Source organism: Odontesthes bonariensis, chromosome 4, assembly GCF_027942865.1.
Source record: "Odontesthes bonariensis isolate fOdoBon6 chromosome 4, fOdoBon6.hap1, whole genome shotgun sequence".
In the NCBI taxonomy this organism is placed as follows: domain Eukaryota; kingdom Metazoa; phylum Chordata; class Actinopteri; order Atheriniformes; family Atherinopsidae; genus Odontesthes; species Odontesthes bonariensis.
Window position 1 is genome coordinate 17,168,195 of NC_134509.1, and position 22,818 is coordinate 17,191,012.

Genomic DNA, 22,818 nt, shown 5'->3' on the forward strand with positions numbered 1-22,818 from the left:
TTCAATCTTCCTGACCTTTCCATGTTGGCCAGGGAAAGTTTTCGTGACCAGAGCCATTGGCCACTCGTTCCTCTTCGCCTCGCTATCCTTAAGAAGAACCAAGTCACCTATCTTCAGATTAGGACGCACGTCCTGCCACTAACTACGACTTTGAAGTGTTGGTAAGTATTCGCGTCTCCATCTGTTCCAAAAGGTATTGGCTAGATGTTGGACCTGTCTCCACTGCTGGCGGTGGAGATCTTTGCTGTCAAAGGTTCCCGGAGGAGGAGGGTAAGTAGACACCTTCTGTGTCAGGAGTGAAGCAGTGGTCAAAAGAAAAGGTGAGTCTGGGTCTGAAGAGAAAGGCACAAGCGGCCTGGCATTAATGATCGCCGTGACCTCTGCCATAAAGGTTGACAACACCTCATGAGTAAGGCGTGAAGGGCTGGTTTGCATGAGCATGGAGTTCAATATCCGTCTGGAGATGCCAATCATTCGCTCCCAAACTCCCCCCATGTGGGAAGAATGGGGAGGATTGAAAACCCAAGTGCAACTTTCTTCACTCAAATACCTTCTAACATTGGGTTCATCGGGATCCGTGAGGAGTACATGCAATTCCTTGCAGGCGCCTGTAAAGTTGGTTCCGCAATCGGAACGGAGTTGCTTAGCGGGTCCCCGCAGAGCAAAGAAGCGATGCAAGGCGTTAATGAAACTTGAGGTGTCCATTGCCTCGACCAACTCTATGTGCACAGCACGTGTGCTCATGGACGTGAAAAGTACGGCCCACCTTTTGCTGTTAGCTTGACCTTCTCGGGTGCGTCTTGTTGTAATAGTCCAAGGGCCGAACACGTCGAGACCCACATAGGTGAAGGGTGGCTCTGTACCCAGGCGATCGGGGGGCAGATCTGCCATCTTCTGCTCAGCAGCTCTCCCTCGAAGCTTGTTACATGTGACGCATTTGTGAAGGATACCGTTGATGCATTTCTTGACCCCAACAATCCAGAACCCTGCTGAGCGAACAGATCCTTCAGTAAAAACACGACCTTGGTGTTTGACCTTTTCGTGATAATGCCTCACGAGCAGCGTTGCGATATGGCTGCGGCCTGGGATGACAAGAGGCAGTTTTTCTCTTGCGTCGAGTGCCGACTGGTTGAGCCTACCTCCTATTCTTAGAAGTCCATCTTCGTCCACATAGATATTCAGCTTTCCTAGAGGGCTATCTTTTGAGATGTTCTTCCCGGCAGCTAGACAAAAGAACTCTTTGCTGTAGGTCTCTCTTTGCACAGACTTGATGATGAGAGTTCCTGCTTTGAGCAGCTCTTCTGCTGTATGAGGCCCTTTGCATAGATGCCAGCCATTACAGTCTTTGTGTTTGACCATAGCGGAGCTCCCGTGAGACTCGGTGACGTGTGTCAGGAATGCTATGGCTCTCACCAAAGACTTCCAGGATGAGAATCGCTCAAAACGATGAGACCCCAGGTTGGCTGGAGGAACAGAGAGCATGGTAGCATGAGAACGCACCTCGGTGTCGAGATCTGGAGCGACAAGGTCATATGACTCCTCTTCTGAAGTGGACGCTCCTTCAGGCAGGGACAGGAAAGGAGGCCCAGTGATCCAAGTCGTGTTAGCAAGCTCAACTGCGGATACAGATCGAGTGGCGTGATCTGCTGGATTCTGAGTGGTACGGACATAGTGCCACTGCTCTGGTTTGGTGGACTTTCTGATCCGCTGTACTCTGTTGGAAACATACATATAAAAACGTCTGGTTTGGTTATATATGTATCCTAAAGCCTGGTTTATAGTCGGTAACGCAAGACGCAACGCAAGCCCTTGCGCGGTTGCAAGCCCCCCCTTGCGTGCTTGCATGTCACCTCAATTTTCTAAACTTCACGCAAGACGCAAGCGCAAGCCACTGGCTGTGGTCGAAACCGCCTACTACTTGATCGATCTGACAGTATGCAGAGCGTTTACACACAGTGCACTTCACTCCTGCCCGAGCCGAAATCAGCCGGCCTGAAAAGCTGATTTCCCTTAAGCTATAGGCTAAACTCTGTAAATATATAACTTTAGCAACATTTGAAACATTTTCAGGCGAGAAAGTAGTCGTTTAGACCCCCAAGGTGTTGAAAATCTGACAAAATACCGGCTATTTACAAGAAGAAGAAGAAGCATGAATCCACTCGAAGAGAGACTTGCTGAAGAGGTCCTGGCGGTGAATTTCCTTTCATCGTAGTAGGCTTGTCATTGAAAAAACCCGCTACTCCACCTACTGTCCTGGCGGTGAATCGCCACGCAGCACACACAACCGCCGACAAAGCAAAATGAAGTATAAACGTCTCGAGCCATTAACATACGCGCAAGACGCAAGCGCAAGGGCAGTTAAAAGAAGTATAACTCAGCCTTAAGACAACCTTGCTGTCTGTGTAGAACTGCAATGAATCTACACTGATGTCTAACTCACTCTCCACTTACTCCGCCATCTCTACTGCTAATACAGCTGCACCCAGCTCCAGCCTCGGGACAGTGTGGGCAGCTGCGGGAGCTAGTTTCGCTTTTCCTAGGACAAAACCTATATGACACTTTCCATCGCTGTCGACGACCTTCAGGTAAGCTACAGCAGCGATGGCCTTCACCGAGGCGTCAGAGAAGATGTGCAGTTCCTTTCTGCGGGCTGTGGTAAGGGTGGTAGGAGTGTAAGCTCTCGGGATCCTGAAGTCACTCAGACTTTGTAAGGAGTTTTTCCACACTCTCCATTCAGCTTCCTTTTCATCTGGAAGTGGACTGTCCCAGTCAAGGATCTCACCGCTGGTAAGTTCACGCAGTATGAACTTCCCCTGAATGGCGACTGGTGCAACGAGTCCGAGAGGGTCGAAAAGACTGTTCACAGTGGCTAGAACACCTCTACGAGTGAAGGGTTTCTCTGTAGCAGCCACTCTGAAAGTAAAGAGGTCATGTTTGAGATCCCAGCTAAGCCCTAAGCTACGTTGGATGTGATCTGAGTTGTCATCAAAATCCAGATTCTGAAGACCCTTTGCATGGTCCTCTGGAAGGAAGGCTTCCAAGACTTCAGAGGCGTTTGATGCTATCTTATGGAGCCGCAAGTTCGAGACAGCAAGCAACTCTTGTGTTCTTTTGAGCAGGTCGATGGCCTCAGCCGCTGATGAGAGGGACTTGAGGCCGTCATCGACATAGAAGTGTCGCTCTACAAAGTGTTTGGCATCCGTGCCGTATTCGCTTGCTCCATGTAATGCCGCACGACGAAGACCGTAGATGGCTACCGCCGGTGACGGGCTATTGCCGAATACGTGGACTTTCATCCTGTACTCGACAATCTCATTGCTGGGTTTGTTGTCCTTGAACCAAAGGAACCGGAGAAAATCTCGATGGTCTTCTCTGACTATGAAGCTATGAAACATCTGTTCGATGTCCGCTATCACAGCCACAGGCTCTCTTCGGAAACGCAGCAAGACGCCAAGTAAGCTACTGTTCAAATCCGGGCCAGTAAGTAGCACATCATTCAATGAAACACCACGATACTGGGCACTGGAGTCAAAAACAACTCTGATTTGAGTTGGCTTACGAGGGTGGTATACACCAAATATGGGAAGATACCATCGCTCTTCTCCCTCTGACAGTGGAGGCGCTAACTCTGCCTGGTCGTGATCAAAGATCTTTTGCATAAAGTTCAGAAAGTGAGTTTTCATTTCAGGCTTTCTTTCCAGCGTGCGTCGAAGAGAAGTAAGGCGACTGAGAGCCTGCTCTCGGTTGTTTGGGAGCTGTAGCCGAGGGGATCGGAATGGAAGAGGTGCCACCAAGCTATTGGTGTTGTCCATGAACATCTCTTTATCCATGAGCTCCAGGAAAAGCTTGTCTTCGATGGAGAGACCCACCTTATCATCATCCTTGGTTCTTTCAAAGATTGAGCTGCCGAGGCTACAGTCATCAAAGACTGTGGTGCTGAACTTTTCTTTCACTTTCAGGTGCTTAGGGCATGGAGAAAGGAGGGACGGACGCCCGTTTTCAAGCACGTTGGTCCGAAAGGAAGTGACAGCCTGGGGCTTGTGGGCCGAGCCCAAGCAGACATTGCCAACGACAACCCAGCCAAGGTCTAGTCTCTGAGCGTAGGGGGCATTGGGAGGACCGTTATGATGCTCTCTGACCTTATGAACCTGGAGGATGTCGTGTCCTAGGAGAAGTAATATCTGAGCCTCTGGATCTAGATGTGGGATCTTATAAGCTATGGACTTCAGGTGAGCATGGTGCTGCGCAGCTGCAGGAGTCGGGATCTCCGACCGATCGTCTGGCATGTGATTACACTCGATGAGTGTGGGAAGCATCACCCTTGTCGTTTCATCCAATGACTCCACCACAAACCCTGTAGCTCTTGTCCCAGATGTCTCAGTAGTACCTGCACACGTACGTAGTGTATATGGCGACTCTAACCCTTTGATTTGGAAGAGGTTGAAGAATTCGGACCTAGCTAATGACTTGTTACTTTGATCGTCTAAAATAGCATAAACTTTAATGGCTTTGTCTTGGTGTGCATTGGGGTAGACTCTCACTAGGCAGATCTTAGAACAAGATCTAGGTTCCTCACCTCTGTCGCAAACTTCTGTGCACCTGGATGTGACTGCTGACTGAGGTGCCACTCCTTCACCCTCCCCGCCATGCTCTAAGGAGGGGTCTCTAATGTCCCATGGAGCAGGTCCAGGGTGTAGTGCAGCGATGTGGCCATCACTCTCACATTCTTTGCACTTCAAGGCCACTTCACAGTTCTTTGCAAAGTGAGCAGTAGAAGAGCAACACCTAAAGCAGATGCTGTTCTCTTTAAGAAAGGCCTTGCGCTCTCCAAGTGGCTTGCTTCGAAAACCTCTGCACTTTTTTAGATGATGGGGTTTTTTATGGATGGGACATTGCCTATCGATGTCGCTCGGCTTGCTGCTCAAACTGTCTGACTGAGAAGCTGAATGTTGGTATGCCACTTCAGTTTTGTGAGCAGACACATGACTTTTGATGTATCCTGACCTCCTTTCCACTCGTTCAGGCTTCGGTGGGTCTGTGGAGAATCTGTGGGAACTGTTTGATGAAACCATGGGGAAGGTTGAGAGTGTGAAGCTAGGGTCGTTTCTTCTGCGTGCTTCTTTACATATGAAGTCTGTGAAGAAAGCAAATGGAGGAAAATATACATTGTGCTGCTCTTTGTACAGAGAACCATGAGCTAGCCACCTCTCTTGCAGACCGTATGGTAACTTTCCCACGATAGGGTTGACTCCCCTGGCGGTATCCAGGTATGAGAGACCAGGTAAGTAGCCCTCAGACTTAGCAGACTCCCTTAATAGGTCTCCCAGCTCCCTGAGCTTCAAAGCGTCGTTGGGACCGATTCTAGGAAAGCTCTCTATCCTTTCAAAAAGAGCTCTTTCGATTACTTCAGGGGAGCCGTAACACTCCTCTAAGCGATCCCAGGCCATCCTTAAGCCTACAGCGGGGTTAGCGACGTGCACAGAACGGATCCTTCTGACGTGCTCTGAAGACTGATTTCCCAACCAATTTGTTAAGAGGTCAAGTTCCTCGCTTGTGCTTAAGTTAAGTCCATCTATGGCATTGTGAAATGAAGATTTCCACGCCCAGTAACTTTCTGGGCGATCACTGAACTTGACTAGACCAGAGTTCACAAGCTCGCGACGCACTAAGTACCTTGTGATATCACTCATACCAGTCCTATCATCAGTATGCGGCTGAAATGAAACTTTGAAACTTCCACTGCCCTCTCTCTCACCTGCCTCTGCTGCTGCTTCGAGGACTTCAGCTTCTGCCAAGGCTACAGCTACCTCCTTCTCATGTTTTAAAGTGGATAACTCAGCCATTATGCGTGCCTCTTTGATTTTCACATCTGCAGTTAGACGGGCCTCTTCCACCTTCAACTCAGCGGCTAGACGAGCCTCTGCTAACTTTAATTCAGCTTCGCATTGAACGAAAGGGGCACTTGCACGTGCGGCTTCAGCTTTAGCACGGGCTCTGGTTGCTGCCCTGCTCACAGAGGAAGAATTAGATGAGGTGGAGGAGATAGAACTCTGTGATTTTGCTTTGGGTGCTGCGTTCTTCTCTGTAACACCATGATTTTTGTCGGGTGATTGACCCTGTCCAACTTCACTAGCATGTGACATCATAGATTGAGCTTCTCCAATGATGTATGAGAAGAGGAGATGTGGAGACTTTTGAGAGAAAGGCGTTGAGCTTGCACAGTACCTTGCTTTCCAAGCTGTCGTACCTGTTGTGACAACGCTTTTTTACTATTCTGTCCTCAGTGAGTGTGTCTGTACACAAATTGACAGATAGCGAACAAGATCCAAGAGAACTCAGAGGCTGGAGTAAAGTTGAATGGCCTTTACTGTTGTCTTCATTCTCATGAACAATATTTTATCTTGTAAAAAAGCGATAATTTTCCAAGGCACAAAAGTAGGAGGAAAGGAGACAATAGCAGGAGCTGAAAGCAGGCCGCATGGCATGTAGACACTAAGCTCTTCCTGATCAGACTCTGCACAGTGTCATGTGACTAAATCTACCTTTTCCAAATAAAAGCGTAAATAAACAAAGTAATGAACTACTCTTAAACGCCAGTAGGGGGAGAAAAGGCAACACAAATACAGGCAAAGTTCACATAGAACATGACACATTCATATAATATGTATTTACTATCTCGTCTCAAATTAAGATTCGAGATATTTACCTCTTCCACGTTCTTGTTACTCAAACGCGTTCATCTAGAATTACATGACATGGCCTGAGGAATGACTCATGTTGTGATCCGATTTTTGTCATGTCTCAAATAAGACGGGTAAATAAACTGTTTCAGTCTTAACTGGAAAAAGTTTCGTTTGGCTGGCAGTTCGAAGCCAGTGCAAGGTCATTTATGAAAAACTTGAGTCATCATTCTGATATCTCTACCACCAGCTCTGGGATAAACACGAATATAGCTGTGTTCTGATGGTTGAACTCTAGCTGTCAGTTAGTGACCGTCACATCTGGGAAGTAGCTACGGTTGAACATTTGAGTCACAGGTTTGACTCAACAGTGAGTGGGATGTTGGCCTATGAACCCCTTATCAAAGGATGAACACAGGACTTTGTTCAGATAAATATCCCATCAAGTCCAGCCGCTCTCCACTCTCCAAGAAGACACAACCGCAACTACTGGTGGAAGAAACATGGCTCCATCACTTCTTGCAACAGCAGGAGGAATTTTATTACTTTTCTCTTTCTCGTCTGCTGTAAGTCACTGAGCTTAAATTGCTTTGCTTTGTTATTGTTTTTTCTGCTGGCATGCTTTATTTATGCAGAAAATCTAAATGGCTATATCTCTTTTCTCAAATAGCAAATTAGAGGAGATGGTATGCAAACATGCACTACAAATGATGGCTTTGTAAGTATGAAACTCTAATATCTGTTTGAACGCGTGTAAGTGTCTGTGTGTATGTGCACAGTAATGCAGTTGTTTTTCAAATGTTCTTTCCATAATCAGGGAAAGTACTGCCCTACTACATGTGGAGTTGCTGATTACTTTTTGAAGTACTTACCAGCAGTGAGCAATGATTTGACTGATATGCAAAGAGAATTGGAGACGATTACCAATTTGACTCAAGGGGCAGAAGATAAAATTGTGTACATGAAAGATTCGGCAACCTCAGCTCAAAAGAGTTCCCAACCAGGTAATGCAGCTCATTTGGTTTGTAGTTCTCCAGAGCGTTCATAAAACTAATTTTATAAAACAATATTTTTTAATAATCTGTCTGCAAAGCATTCTGATATACATATATATGTATTTGTTGTTTATTTACCAAAGTGCTAGCATAATACAGATCTCACTTAGATTGACATGTGTTAACGGATTGGCTTTTCATATTTATTTCAGACGCATACTTCAAGAAGTCCTCAAGCATGCTGGATGATGTCCTTAGATTTGAAAAGACCATTATTGCACAAGAACAGCAAATGTAGTAAGTTACTTAGCCCTCACACCACGCCTGTAAGGGCTTGGGTTTAATGAGCTGATCTTAAATATCATTTTGACATATTTGGCTATTTGTAAAGTAGGCCATGGTAATTGAACCTCTGTACCCACACAGTTACAACTGGCCAGGTCATAGAGTGATCTCCCACCCACACATCTTTCCCCTTTAAACATACTTTCGATGTTTGTTTGTTTTTCGAGTTTGACTCATGCATTTTTATTCCTCGTGCTTTTACTGTAGTTTCTAAACGTAGCAATTTGGGGACACAGCTTTGGGGTCTTAATTTTATTTTTTCCCACATCTGTGATATATGTGTGTGAAACTATGACAAAATATTTCAGATGCAGCTCACTCAATTCATATTTGTGAAACTTCTTCCAGTGCACTTCAGAATTTACTCACAACCAATGAGAGAAGAATGGCAGACTTGAAACAGATTTCCCTTCAGCTGCAACAGAAATGCAGTGAGCCCTGCAAAGACACGGTGGAGATCCAACCAACCACAGGAACAGGTAAAAATAGATAAATATATGGCAGACACACACACACACACACACACACACACACAGACAAACATTGATGCAATTTGACCCTCAGTCCACCCTATTTCATAAGAAGTTTCTCAATCAAGGCCTCATGTGAAAAACATCTGTCCTCATTCAGTGTTTAGTTAGAGACTTCAATCAATACACTACTTCAAAGCTGAGTAAACATATTTATTCTAAAGGAGACGAGTTAAATTTCCACTTCAATGCTATTATATACAAAACACAGTCCAAACTGAAATTAGAAATTCATTTTAATTTTAATATGACTCTAATGATGATTTTCTTTCTCTCTTATCAGACTGCCAGGATGTAGCAAACAAAGGGGCCACCACCAGTGGTCTTTACTACGTGAAGCCAGCAAAAGCACCAGAGCCGTTCTTGGTCTATTGTGAGATTGACGGCTTTGGACGTGGCTTCACTGTCATACAAAGGGTATGGATCACTTGTTACGAAAAGTCAAAGAGCTTTTAACTGTCTTCATCTCACAAATAAATAATTCCTGAACATTTTTTAAATGACTAGATAAAAGGATGTGCTTATTAATACAGAAAGTAATTGACAGATCATGACTGAATAGAAGTCTAAGTGCTCATGAATAAATAGATACGTTTCGACCCTTTTTTTTCTCTTTCACGTCCCCAGAGACGTGACGGCAGTGTGGACTTCCACAAGGACTGGACCCAGTACAAAGAGGGCTTTGGTTATCTCTCTCCAGATGACACCACAGAGTTCTGGCTCGGCAACGAGAAGATCCATCTGCTGAGTACCAGTTCAAACATCCCGACAGTGCTGAGGATAGAGCTTGAGGACTGGGAGGGCAACAAAAAGTACATACGCACATACTCACACAATAACACATTATGTAAGACGAGAGCAGAGGGACATAGTGACAGAGCAAACATGACCCCTCAATGATAAGGTTATCTTAGGAGAGGAAAAAAATTAGTCAGTAGAGGTTACAATAAACTAAACCCATCTTTTTTTTTGTGGCCTCCTTTCTTCAGGCATGCCGACTACAACATGTTCAGACTCGGTCCAGAGATCGACATGTATCGTCTGACCTATGGTTACTACTACGGTGGTGATGCAGGCGATGCTTTTGATGGCTTTGACTTTGGAGACGATCCCAGTGACAAATACTACACATCGCACAATGGCATGCAGTTCAGCACTGGTGACAAGGACAATGACAAATATGATGGCAACTGTGCACAGCAGGACGGGTCAGGCTGGTGGATGAACAGATGTCACGCTGCGCATTTGAATGGCAAATACTACCAGGGTAAGTCCCTGTGGATGAAAGCAGTGCCACGGCATTTATTTGATGTTCTTTTGCACAAGTGGAACAGCTATAATTGTGTTGTTATTGACAATTCAGCAGCAAACCTACACGTGGAAAAAAAACTCAACTTGTATCCAATAATCTAAACTTGTCAAATATTTCAAGGTCTGAACTGGCTGTGCTTTCCTCACCCAGGTGGCAGGTACTCAGAAAAGGATGCCGGTGAATATGGCTTCGATAACGGCATAATTTGGGTCACATGGCACAACCGTTGGTACTCCCTGAAAGAGACCACCATGAAGCTCATTCCCCTCAGCCGCATCACAGCAGGTGGTGGACAGCAGGCTGGTGTGAAACAGTTTGGCGGACTTGGGGACATATAGAGAGAAGAAATTAAGTTTGAGGTCTGCACTTTTTAACGGCTCAAACCCTGTCAGACTGAATAAACAGCCTCCAATTATTATTAAAGTTTGCATGTTTCTGTGATCTTACACATCTGAAAACTGATGTTCATCTTTGCCATTTCTTCACTCTTCTTTTAAGCACTAAATAAATGTATTTCCCTGTCTAACTCTGGTGGTCGTTACTTCGTGAAGTGGGGTCTTTGGGTGTAATTGCGGCTTGCCTTGCTAGCTGAAGTGGTATGTATTACTTAATGGACTACAAACAAAATTTCAAAACCATTTCTTTGTAGTAATATACTTTGTGGCCAGAAATGAACACCCGTTGCTGAATGTGAGGTGAAAACCCTGAAAAAAATGCCACCATAAATGTTAACATTTTGGCCACATCAGTTGCTTATACTACATGACATAATCAACATGACACAGTAAAACTGGTGGCCAAGTGGCCATCACGTGGCAAGCAACTAAAGCTTCCTCGTCATTTAGTTGGTTCATTATACTGTTTTCTTAAAGATACAAATCATGTACACATGGGCACACAAGCTGAGCAAATCAAAGTTGCTTTCATAAAATTAGTGACATAACAAAGTCTTCTCAGGGAAATGAATGTCTGCCTGGGTGGTTATCTTCAGAGCACTTGAAAACATTTTAATCTGCACAGATCAGCCTTTGCATTAAAACCACTGACAGGTGACACTGCTCATCTTGTTACAATGCAGTCAATCTGGCACCAGCACTCCTCAACAGCAGCTGCACCCTCAAGACAGAAGTGGGACTGCTAAAGAATGATACAACAGGACACAATACAATGCAACACAATCCGATACAATGTGATGCAATACAGTATGCTATGATACTACTTCAATGTCCGTTTATTCTGAAATTCTTTTAGAATCTCTCTTTGGGGAAAAGTTCAATGGACATGACAGACTGAGGTGTTCACCTGGCCTCAAATCTTCCCGAGCATTTCACAGCATCAAACCAAGCACTAACAGAATCACTTGACCTGGCAACCAACAGGGTTCAAACAACCTATTGCAAAAGTCCTGATATTAGAAACTTCAGGACACCGTCAGATGTTCCTTGTCCACACGCTGACTGGCTCTTTAAAACAGCTTCAAGGGGACTTATACTTAAGCGGGTGGTCAATATGTTATGACTGAACAATGTTAAGTCTTAGCAGAGTAATTGAATTACTGAAGACTAAACATGCTTCTTAAACAAATTGAAATCACATATGTTTCCCTTATTTGAACTGGAGGGTTACACCGTATAGCTGGTCACAGGTTCAGACATTTTTTATTATCCTTCACTTTCTAATAGTGACCCAGATTTCAGTAGGAACTTTTCCAGATGTTGTTTTCAGCACATCAAAAGCACATTTTGGTAAGTTTAGCATAACAGAGTCAACAGGACTGTCACAGTTGCCATGTTTGTTCTGTATCCAGCTTTATACAGTTTATTTACTTTTCAGTGAGTACTTGTAGTACTTGTTCCCATTTCTCGTTGCCCTCATTTCAGTACTATCTTGTTGAGTCCAAATTCCACCTGTCTCATGGTAGATGGCTGTGCCAAATGGCAAAAGAGATAATGTTGGAAAAGCCGATACACAATAATTAATTTATTTTAATTGATTAATTAATTTTGCAGCCATTAAAAGCAATTAGTGTTTTTGAGACAGGTGTCACCATGATTTTAATTCAAATTAAAATCCAAAATTTGGTCCTAAACATAACTATTTTGGTTATAAAGGGTAACAACATGGCAGTCTGCACACTACATTAAATTGCCTTCACTTTGGGTTATGATAAAGAGCTCAGGGAAAAGAGCCCAGCTGTTGGGCGAAAGGCGGGGTAGACCCTGTGATGAAATAGTGACCAATCCAGGGTCTACCCCGCCTTTCGCCCAAGGGCAGTTTGGATGGGCTCCAGACCCATTTGGGCAAATGTGATGCTCTAAAATCTGTATATACCTTACAGCACCAATGGTGCCATTCCACATGTGCAAATTGACAGTTCCACATGCACTAGTTTTTTTTCTGTGCAGGTTAGAGCCCTAACCAGTCAATGATTTCTGAAAGTGTTCCTGAGCCCATGCAATGATTTTCATTAATCATTTGTGCTTTCAATACTGTCTCACTTGAGGGCACGAGGACCTCAAGGGCACGAGGATATTCAAAGTATTCAGAATTTTAAATTGAGGTACATTATTTGGAAATTGCTCCACAATTTGTAGACGCGGCTTTTTGAAGATTGCTGAACCTCTGTATATCTTTACTTCTGAGAGACTCTGCCTCTCTAAGGTACTCTTTTTAAAACCCTTTTTTTTAAATCAGTTGCATAACAGAGCAGTTTAATCAATGTTTCTGTCGAGCAAATATGTTTTGTTACAGGAGGAAAAGAAACTTCTTCACCGTGAGCTCTTTCTGCAAATTATGTTGATTTAAGTTCAGAACAATATTCCAGAAGACATATGTAAAATTGAAAATGATTCAATTTCTGTGAGAAATAGCGTACCAAAAATGACATCGGAAAAACTTAAGCCTCGTTTCCATTATGTAGTCCTGGCCATTTACAAAGTTTATTTCTTTATTATGGTCCTGGCCAGTTGGTGGCGCTGACAGAACTCCAACGACTTCCGTTCCGGTCTTGTATACTTCCGGAGCATCGGTCGTCGCTTGGATTGTGGCGTCGGTCATGGTTTTGTGTCTTTGATACATATCGTTTGCGACTAAGGAATATCTACCTAAACAATATATTCTTCCACCACGGTGTGACACTTAAATATTGTTCACCACAATGACTGAGGTAAGAATTTTTCTTTGTTTCCGCTGAGACGCGACAAAACGTACACACCGTTGGGCCCGACTAATTACTGGAACGGCTAACGTTGACTACTTTTTTTTTTTTGTATTTGTAGCGTAAATACTCGCGTCTTTTGACTTGTTCGTTACATTGTTTGTTTAAGGCAAATGTTATTTTTCTACAGGATGTCCAAAAGCACTCGGTCCACACGTTGGTCTTCAGGTCTCTTAAAAGGACACATGACATGTTTGTGTCCGACCATGCTAAGGCTGTCGCGCTGGATGACGAGAGGTAAGTGTGGCAGCTCGAAGCTACACAGTTGGTTTAAGTTTTGTTTTATACATGTATAAATGTTTTATACATTTGTGCTGATATTCGCAGATCCTGTTTTATATAGCCCCTGTTGATTAATGTTTACGGTTACATCAGTTGGCGTGGTCAGTTTAGCAAAGAGAGGAGATGATGTGACAACTTTTGTTATTTCTGTTGTAGTTATGGAGTTGGAAAAAAGTATTTAGCTTAGAGAAACATGTGCAGGAGTTAACTTATTTTGTGGTGCAAAAAGAGTGAATGAATTGGGGAAACCTAAGTTATGCTCGACCATCCCTCTGTGGACCTAAACATTTTATGTAGTGTTAGGGTTAGCTAAAAGCTGGTAAGAGCAAATCTGACGTTTTATGGAGCTGTGAATGGATTTTGCAGGACACTGATTGGTTGTTAATAATATTTTGCCCCCCCCCCTTTATTATCACTATGGTATTCATCAGTTTTATTTTAGTTGCTGCTCTACAAATATATGAGATCAATGGTTGAATTGCCTTTGTCTACACATTTTATGCCTCTGTTGGGTTTAGATTGGTACCAACACCTTCTGGCAAATCTTTTCAGTTGTTTGGTTCTGAAATCATTATTTTTAGTACAATTTGCAGAGTAATTGTCTTGTTGATGAACCAATTAATTTGTGCATGAATGAAAAAAAAAAAACGTTCATTTGTAATTTCTTCAAATCTATAACAATTACGATTAATCAATAAATGTGTTCATTTTAGTTGGTGTTGTGATGATGGTGTTTACGACAACATCATTCATTACCTGACACAAAACGCACGTTCTCCAGGCACAGAAATCCATTGTGTCCTTCATTTGCAGCCAAAAGATGAAGATGGGTGTTAAACTGAAAACGGAGTACAGTCCAGTTTTACACATGCCCGTCCTAAAGGAAGGGAAAGACAGAGTCTCACTGCCAGCAATCAGCCTGCAAGGCCTCCAAAGCTACAGTCAGCCAGGTGAGGTGAAAACTGATCCCGCATGTCTCTTTGAGTATAGCCCTTTTTCCATCAGATTCTGTAGCGAATTAAAAGTTATATCGCATTACTTTGTTGCGATATAAGATGCGTTCGGTTGGTTTTCCATCAAACAGGACGATTCTAGCGAAATAAAATGACATCACCGGAACGTGCTGATGCGCATTATTCTGACTCGACCAGATGATTTTCCATTACAAAAGTGGCGAATTGTAGCGAATTAGAATGCTCGGTAGCGGGAATTTAATTGCTCGCGCTGTTATTGTCAGCCTCCTGTTATAACAGTTGCTATAACTTTCAAGGCTACGTACCTATTCACCACCGGCTTTCGTTTTATTTATTAGGCTAGTTACTTATTTAGAGTTATGGACCGTAGGATAGGACTAAACATGCTGCTAGTGCTGCTGTCAGCTTATAATAGCCGTCAGAAATTTAAGGAGGATCCTTCATCCGCAGGATCCGCAGCATAATGAATTCTCGCCTCGCTCTCATCGATGAGAGCGAGGCGAGAATTCATTATGCTGCTTCAGGACCTCCCGACTTGTGTTTAAAAAAAAGCAGAGTCTCTGCTCTCGACCAGTTGTTTCTTTTATCATCGGACATTGTTGTTACTAGTTGTTGCTGCTGTTTTGATACCGACAGGATAGGTGAAATGGGGTGGCTGAGCGGCTCAACAACAACATTCGAATCCTCGCGCTTTACCAATACCATCTGCGCATGCGTGGCTAGTCTGAATCGCATTAACCTTTTCCATCACTTCTGTAGCGATTCAACTTAGCCCTGAACCACCTATTTCGAGCAAATTGATTTAATGCGACAAAACAGGCGTTCTAGCGATTTAACCGTTTTTCCATCACATGGATCGCACTAACTTCTTGATGCGCATCAAATTAAAGCAAATCATGTCGTTGATGGAAAAAGGGCTCATGTTAACACTTGGTTAAATGGGAAAGGAAAAGTTTGTGTACGATTCAGTTTTGTGGTTTTCTTTTACAATATATTATAGGCGATGACCCAGATTACCTGATTACTGGTACACTTGCTTATCCCTCTGGACCTGGTGAGTGCCATTTCTTTTCAGAGCTTGTGATTGTTAGCCTTTTCAGTGAATTGGGTTGACGTTAGTTCCGTGTTTATCCCAACAACGTTCACCCGACAGGAGTGGCTTTGACCGCTGACACAAAGATGCACAGGAATCCCAGCGAGGCAGGGGTCCACTCCATGGCGCTTGCTTTGCCACCCTCACAAGCTCGGTAAACGGTCTCAAACACTGTGAAAACCAAGTCAGTCAGTGGTGCCGATGTGGCCTAATGTGAGCTGAATGGCATCAGTTATTTAACTGTGTTTTCTCTGTTGGGCCATTTTAGACAGGATGTCAGCCGCACCGCCGCGAGCGTTGCCGACATCCATCGACATGCAGGAGGAGCAGAGAGAGCTCATCCTCAGTCAACTGCTGTGGTAGGCCCAAGCCCATCCCCACATTTACTCAGCCTAATCACCACTTTTATGGCAAATCTAATGTCTATCTAACGGGTTTGTTTCAGTCACTGATGGATGGAGGGACCACCAGAAATTCTGCGCTTGCGAGGAGAGCGCCGACGATGCCTAAACCTCAGTGGCATCCGCCGTGGAAACTGTTTCGGGTAACTACAGATCATTTCGCAGTCTCCGCTGCATTTGTGCCTCATACGGTGGTGGTGGTGAATAAAGACTACGTGTGGAATGCATCTGGTGTTGTTCAACTGTAATTTGTGTCATTGTCTGTCAGGTCATCAGTGGTCACCTGGGCTGGGTGAGGTCCATCGCCGTGGAGCCTGGGAATCAGTGGTTTGTCACAGGCTCGGCTGATAGAACTATAAAGGTGAGTCACGCCGAATATAACAACAGCTTCATCTGTTCGTTGTTTCTTTGGTTGATCCCAGGATGTCAAAAGTAAGGCCACGTGTTGAGCACTCACTCTTTTGATCTGGTCCTTTGATTACTTTTACAGGTCAGGGGTCAAGCCATATAAATAAATGATCTGTAACCACCTGGTCTGATAACTGCGTAGTTTTAAAAATTCAACGCACTGCCTAATAAACATGAAAACTCCTTTTGGATCTGGGGAAGTGTAAGTTTTCTGGATCCAGCATGTTAAACATTGTTTAAAAAGTCATCTCAAAGTGGTGACTTTACAACAACCTTTAGTTTCAGATAGTCTGCGGTGCAAAGAAAAAGCACTTTTTAACTTTTTATTTTCTTCTCACTCGCTCACTCCAGTAAATAATTTTTTTTACTGTTTGATTTTTTTATTGAGACATCTTATCTTATCTTATCTTATCTTATCTTCTGCTTTTGTTGGACACAGTCGAACCATTTAAGCTGTTGTATTTTATGTTTCTACAGACATCAGATTGTCTGTTTGCAGCGGTAATACCTCGAGGTAACATGTATATTTTCTGTCAGGTCATGTCAAAAGTCCCCTCTTTAGTACCAACAAGTGCAGCAATCCCTTCAATCACTTAGCAATCTCTCGTGGAGAATCTGTTGCTGGAAATGTTTCTGTACTCGTCCTGATATGAATCGGAGGCTGTTTGACTTGGCAGATCTGGGACCTGGCCAGCGGGAAACTTAAACTCTCCCTGACTGGACACATCAGTACGGTCCGTGGTGTGGCAGTGAGCAACCGCAGCCCTTACCTGTTCTCCTGTGGAGAAGACAAGCAAGTCAAATGCTGGGATCTGGAGTACAACAAGGTATGCCTTTAACACCAGCTTTAGACAGCAGGGAGCTATACAGATGGAGTCTTGTGTACGGTGTGGGTTTATTGTTTTTAATTTTCGTATTATGTATGTGTTTTAGGTCATCAGGCACTACCACGGACACCTCAGTGCTGTGTATGATTTGGATTTACATCCGACCATCGATGTGCTTGTGACATGCAGCAGAGATGCCACAGCCAGGGTAAGCCGTTACGCTGCATGTCTTGTGTTAAATGTTTTAAAAATCAGGAAAAGCTGTCACACAGAATTTATCGAGTCCCTCCCCTCCGCAATGATATGAATGGACTGAAGCCTGGGAACGACGGTCACATGGTTTTTGCGAGGATTTGTTTTGGGTTGTATCGTTTTGGTGCAACTCTTTCTAATTCATCTCAGTTATAGATTTTTTTTATAGTGTGTTTGTTTGTTTTCCTGGTGTCCAAACTATAGTTCTCTGTTTAGTTTGTTTTCTTCTGAAGTTACAGTTTTTGTGAATGAAGAACGTCTTGATATCAGATATAATCTGGCATCTGCAGCCTTACATTTACCCATTTACTGTCAAACTCCTTTTGGAAGCTCTTCGCTAACGATGTACACTCAAGTTCATGTAGGCTTCAATTCTGAAGGCTAGTTAATTCAATCCGATTCAGTCTCTGCTGAGTTAAAGAAGCAGACTGACTGGGTTTGCGCTCTCTCCTCGCAGGTCTGGGACATCAGGACAAAAGCGAACGTGCACACACTGACTGGTCACACCAACACTGTTGCCACAGTGAGATGTCAGGCGGCAGAGCCTCAAATTATCACTGGTAATTCTTTTTTCTCCAAACTAGAAAATGACTCCATTGTGTGTAACTCCTTTAGAAAGACGTTGTTTACTCTAAAACTGCAGCTTATCAGTTGGCGTCCTGTTAATCCCCGACTCTTCTCTGCTGCTTTTTGCAGGCAGCCACGACTCGACCATCAGACTGTGGGATCTGATCGCTGGAAAAACCAGAGCGACTCTGACAAACCACAAGAAGTCTGTCCGAACTCTGGTGATGCACCCCAGACAGTAAGTCTTCACATCCGGTGCTGCGCGTGGCATTAAAACACAGGCCTGTTTCCAAATAAATATGTTTATTCCGGAAGGTTTTGATGGAGACCGAATTTGTGCCCAAACGATCGGTGGGAGCTTACACTTGTGACCTCACGCGACCTGTTATTTAGAAATAAGTAGATAAAAATGAGCTCTCTGTAAACAGTTATTCTGTTAACACAGTGAAGACTTTTCATCTTGGAATTTTGAAACCTGAGATTCAAGGCATCCATCCAAGTTAAAATGTTAAAGATGTAGAAGAACTCATTGAGTGCATCCTCTTGTCCTCAAAAACCGTTTAACGTCAGGGCAAATGGACTGTAATGCTGCTGTCGCTGCATTTTTAAAGCAAATGGGGAGTTTTCTGTGATCCACTCTGTCTTCTTGTTGCACAGATACACATTTGCCTCCGGGTCAGCCGACAACATCAAGCAGTGGATGTTCCCAGATGGAAGTTTTATCCAGAATCTGTCAGGCCACAACGCCATCATCAACACTCTGGCTGTTAACTCTGATGGCGTGTTGGTGTCTGGAGGTGATGACACGCAGCTTCGCCTTCACCTTTTTGTCGTTAGAGGTTTTAGGCTTAGACTCTATGTTTGTCGCTAACCGACAATATGTTTTTCACTCAATAGCCGACAACGGAACCATCCACATGTGGGACTGGAGGACGGGATACAACTTCCAGAGGATTCACGCGGCCGTGCAGCCCGGATCCCTGGACAGCGAGTCGGGAATCTTCGCCTGCATGTTCGACAACTCGGAGAGCCGACTGATCACCGCGGAGGCTGACAAGACCATTAAAGTTTACAAAGAGGACGACACGGCTGTAAGTCACGATAATGAATCGCATGGGATTTCTGTGCTGATTTCCAGGCCACGGAAAGATAATTTGGGCAACTTTGTTTCTTTCTTGCAGACAGAAGAAAGTCACCCAATCAACTGGAAACCAGAAATACTCAAGAGAAAAAGATTCTGAAGATTTTGGTTTTTATTTTTGTTCCCCTCTCATCTCATATGAATTTTATTTAGCTGTCAACACACAACCCAAGTTCTGCCTGCTAGTGTTTTGTTTTTTGTTTTTTTTTTATCAAGCAAACTTCCTCTCGACTAAGCTGTAAGAGAAGCAGTCACCGTCTCCGTCGCTTGCTTTATTCCAGGAGCCATTTGCAGTCCTCATTGTATGATGTCAGCCCAGTAAAGCTGCCATTTTGGACAGCCAGGAACCTCCCAGAGCGTTTGTTCTTGATGACGACGGCCCTCTGACGGCTCTGGTTTGTCTGATCCATCAGCAGGAGCCACTCTTCAGATTCTGTGGGACCGGCTTGAAAGTGGACCCGATCCTGTTCGGGATCAAAGCCTGCAGCAGAAACAGTTAGCATTGACTCGAGAAGAAAGGGGCAGTGTGTGTTTCCATGTCTGTACAACCGGCAGTTCTGTTGTCAGAGGTTATTTTTTGCTCCATTTTTAATAAAGACCACATTTTTCACATGTTTTCTTTTTATTCTTCATGGTAAAAATGGGTTTCCAGAGTTACCCAGGTAACTCTTGGTGACAGTGTTCCTGTAGTATTTACAGCCACTACCCTTAATCTCCTGATATAAAAAGGAGTTTAAATTCTGGTCTAAATTTTACAGGGAGCCAATATTGAGAGAGGGTATCACAGCAGACGTAAGATCCAGCGGTCGTTACTCTGGCTGCAGCATTTTGGATCGATGCAAAAATAATTGGCAATTCTTTTTCTTATCATTTCTGATGAGAAATCAACTTATGATTTGCTATTTAACAGTTTCAGTGTACGTTCTGATTTCTCACCATACTGACTTAACTGAAAGAAAAAAAACAACAACTATGAACTATGATTAGCATTATTGATGGCTGGCACATTGTCTCCACACATACCAGAGTCACAAATGTAGAGCTTTGAGATGGCGTGACAGAAGCCTCGGCCTGGTTTCCTCTTCGGGCAGAGTTTTGTTGGTTCTGTCTGATCGACCAACTTTATTTGAGGTTCTTCATCTGCGAGGAGGTGGCCTGCATTAAACATGACCTCCTCTTCCAGAGACCTGAGACGCATCTCAAAGTGCTCCTCATCCTTTTCTGCATTTCTATGGATGACAATGCAGTTTAGATCCCACGCATGCACACATGCAATTCCTTCAGCATCCATTCTTACCTTTTATAAAATGAACAATACAGTCCTCCTGACAAAATTCATTTTCATCCAGCTAAACTTTTGAAAAGAAGAGATGGGTCAGAAATGTGTTACTTTACCTGAAGTCCACCCACAGCAGCCCCGCAGTGATCAGTCCCAGCCACTCGCTGGCCTCCCAGTCGTGCGTCAGCATCACCGGCACCATAATGACCTCCCTTGTGTCAGCATAGCTGAGCTCCTTCTTGCAGTTGCGGGACGCCTGGTAAGCTGGCGTCATGAATGGACAAATCACAGCAGCCTCCTCCACTCCTGCAGCCATCCTGAGAGCACACACATGTGTCAGTCAGAAATGATGACGGATGGTTGGTGTGTTACTTGTATCTAATAGTACTCACGCATCATTGATGTTCCCCGTCACCCCTCCTTCGACATCCATCCAGACTGGGAGTCCAACTTCTTTCAGGCGCTGGTAAACCTTTTTCACAAGAGCCTGATTATCCCACTGGTAGGAGAGCACAATGTGAGATGGCATCTTTTTTTATACATTTCCACTAAAATGAATGTGAAAATGGTTAAAGCTGCGTTACACTTCTGAGTTGGACAATTACTGAGCAAACAAACCCAGACAAAGAGAGACTGTAGCTATGGTGCTTGTTTGCCCAGTCACAACGCTCAGGTTACATCTGTTGCTTGGCTGCAGCGCCTGTTTGCACCAAAGAGCAACCATGATGGTCATTATGTCCTGTGATACCATAGAGAGGAGCACAAGAGCATTCGGTATGCACCTCTGCAGTTTGCCCTGCGAAAATATGTTCGAAAGACTGATTCTGTGCTTCTTTTGTGTCAAGGAAAGCTTTTTTTTAGACACACTGGCACAGTAAAACAGCAACATTTTTTCAAATTCATTTTCATTTCATGGATGATTAGAAATCCCCATTATTTTTTGGTTTAGGTGATCATCTTATTTTAGTAATCTGGGTTGCAATTTCAAGCCTTTTTTCAAAAGGAAATACTTGAGAACGAAGCTCAATGTCACAAATTCAGCTTGGATTCACTGTGTTTGTCTTCAGGTGACAGAGTAAAACTGAGCAAAGCAGGAAGCCAAGGATGTTGTTACATTTCCATTTTCATTCTTTTGACTGTTGAAGTCCTCTGTTGCTTGGAATTCTTTTTGTTTTGTAATAAAATATTGTCTCTTGTAAGCAGGATTATTCATAGGTGTGAAGAATATATTGATAATGCATTAGATTAAAAGCAGAATTCAAATACTCACAGGGAGCAAGTTGCAGAATCCTGTTTTTGAAAAAGTTTGAACATTTTGTGAAAACACAAGAGAATGGTGTGCAAATTTCATTTCAATCCTACATTTAATTGTAAATAGAGCAAAGATCACATTTGAATAAAGAAAGTCCTTTTTCTCAAACTTTATTTAAAAAGTTAAAAAAAATCCTAAAGTTTTCTGGTTCTTTTATCCATAATTGGAAGAACATAACAGGAAGAATGCTCCGTGATTTCCTGAGCCCATCTTGAAACGTGATCGTCTGTTTGAACATTTTTCCCCCTTTTTACCACTAGAGGGAGCTCTTCTGACACTTTTTCCAAGTCTTGCCAAGCGGAGGAATCTCGTTAAACCACTTAATGTTTATTTATTCAAGTTCACCTCGATCCGGTCGAAACAAATTGTGCCATCTCAGCCCACAGTCTTATGCAGTCTCACCTCGCTTTCCAGCTCATTTTGATCTTCAACAGGTCGGACATAATGCGCTACCTGTCAGCACTGAAGGTAATCTTTCCTCCTGATTAAATCTTAAGCAATCGGAGCTTCAGATGGAGCAGCTCAGCGTGGGACAAGAGGAGGAGCGTTCAAAGCGCGCAGTCGATGTTCCGCAGGACTCTTGGAGGTGTCGTGTTGTGTGAGGGAATCAATGGGATTTAACCTGTTGGGCATTTGGATTTCTACACGCCAAAGTTCTGTGAAGGAGAATGACCGCTTTCGTGCGCGCAAAACTGTGCGATCCGTTTCCCTGCTTTTGTCTGGAAAATGGCTCTAATACGTGATTAAAGCTTTTGACTTTGAGGTGGAAAGATGTAGTCTGATTTACCTTTCACGAGACCATAGTAAAAGCAACGTGCAGAGGAGGAATGGGTCGCAGGAGTGCCTCAACTTCGCTCCTTCTGACGCTCGTCGTGGCGCAGCTTTGCGCGCAGGCTCTCGGGCAGGTGTTCAACCTGACGCTGTCTGTTAAAGAGGGTCTGCCTGCCAAAACCATCGTTGGAGATCTGGGAGCGGGATTAAGCAGGCCAAGCACTGGATTCTTCATTTCAGAGAGCAGAGACTCGTACGTGTTCAGAGACTTGGAAATAGACGCGGACACTGGCATCATCTCCACGGCTGTGATCCTGGACAGAGAGAGCAGAGATAAGTATGACTTTGTGGCAGCAACTCTCTCTGGAGAGATGATAAAAGTTAGAATAAAGGTGGAAGATGTGAACGACCACTCACCCGTGTTCCCCACTA

The 22,818-nt window shown here is 43.9% G+C and overlaps 2 protein-coding genes across 2 annotated transcripts; both read left to right on the top strand.

The window, feature by feature from the left end:
* The first annotated feature begins 7,174 nt into the window (after nt 1–7,174).
* Nucleotides 7,175–10,200, top strand: fgg (fibrinogen gamma chain). The gene is made up of 9 exons (XM_075464458.1): nt 7,175–7,246; nt 7,351–7,398; nt 7,498–7,684; nt 7,888–7,972; nt 8,369–8,499; nt 8,834–8,967; nt 9,178–9,362; nt 9,540–9,817; nt 10,013–10,200. Exons 1-9 carry the CDS (start codon nt 7,184–7,186, stop codon nt 10,198–10,200), a joined length of 1,299 nt encoding a protein of 432 aa, XP_075320573.1. The 5' UTR covers nt 7,175–7,183.
* Nucleotides 10,201–12,870: 2,670 nt separating this feature from the next.
* Nucleotides 12,871–19,634, top strand: plrg1 (pleiotropic regulator 1). Its single transcript, XM_075463252.1, has 15 exons — nt 12,871–13,028; nt 13,210–13,316; nt 14,175–14,311; nt 15,336–15,389; nt 15,489–15,582; nt 15,697–15,787; nt 15,874–15,972; nt 16,098–16,190; nt 16,915–17,064; nt 17,171–17,272; nt 17,774–17,876; nt 18,013–18,121; nt 18,541–18,680; nt 18,781–18,974; nt 19,065–19,634. Exons 1-15 carry the CDS (start codon nt 13,020–13,022, stop codon nt 19,122–19,124), a joined length of 1,542 nt encoding a protein of 513 aa, XP_075319367.1. The 5' UTR covers nt 12,871–13,019; the 3' UTR covers nt 19,125–19,634.
* The last annotated feature ends 3,184 nt before the right edge of the window (nt 19,635–22,818 follow it).

Coding starts and splice junctions, on each gene's coding strand:
- plrg1 (XM_075463252.1), top strand. Junction 15,390..15,488: donor TGCTTATCCCTCTGGACCTG/GTGAGTGCCATT, acceptor TTCACCCGACAG/GAGTGGCTTTGACCGCTGAC. Junction 18,681..18,780: donor TGGCGTGTTGGTGTCTGGAG/GTGATGACACGC, acceptor TTCACTCAATAG/CCGACAACGGAACCATCCAC.
- fgg (XM_075464458.1), top strand. CDS start 7,184: ATGGCTCCATCACTTCTTGCAACAGCAGGAGGAATTTTATTACTTTTC. Junction 7,973..8,368: donor GCACAAGAACAGCAAATGTA/GTAAGTTACTTA, acceptor AACTTCTTCCAG/TGCACTTCAGAATTTACTCA. Junction 8,500..8,833: donor CCAACCAACCACAGGAACAG/GTAAAAATAGAT, acceptor CTCTCTTATCAG/ACTGCCAGGATGTAGCAAAC.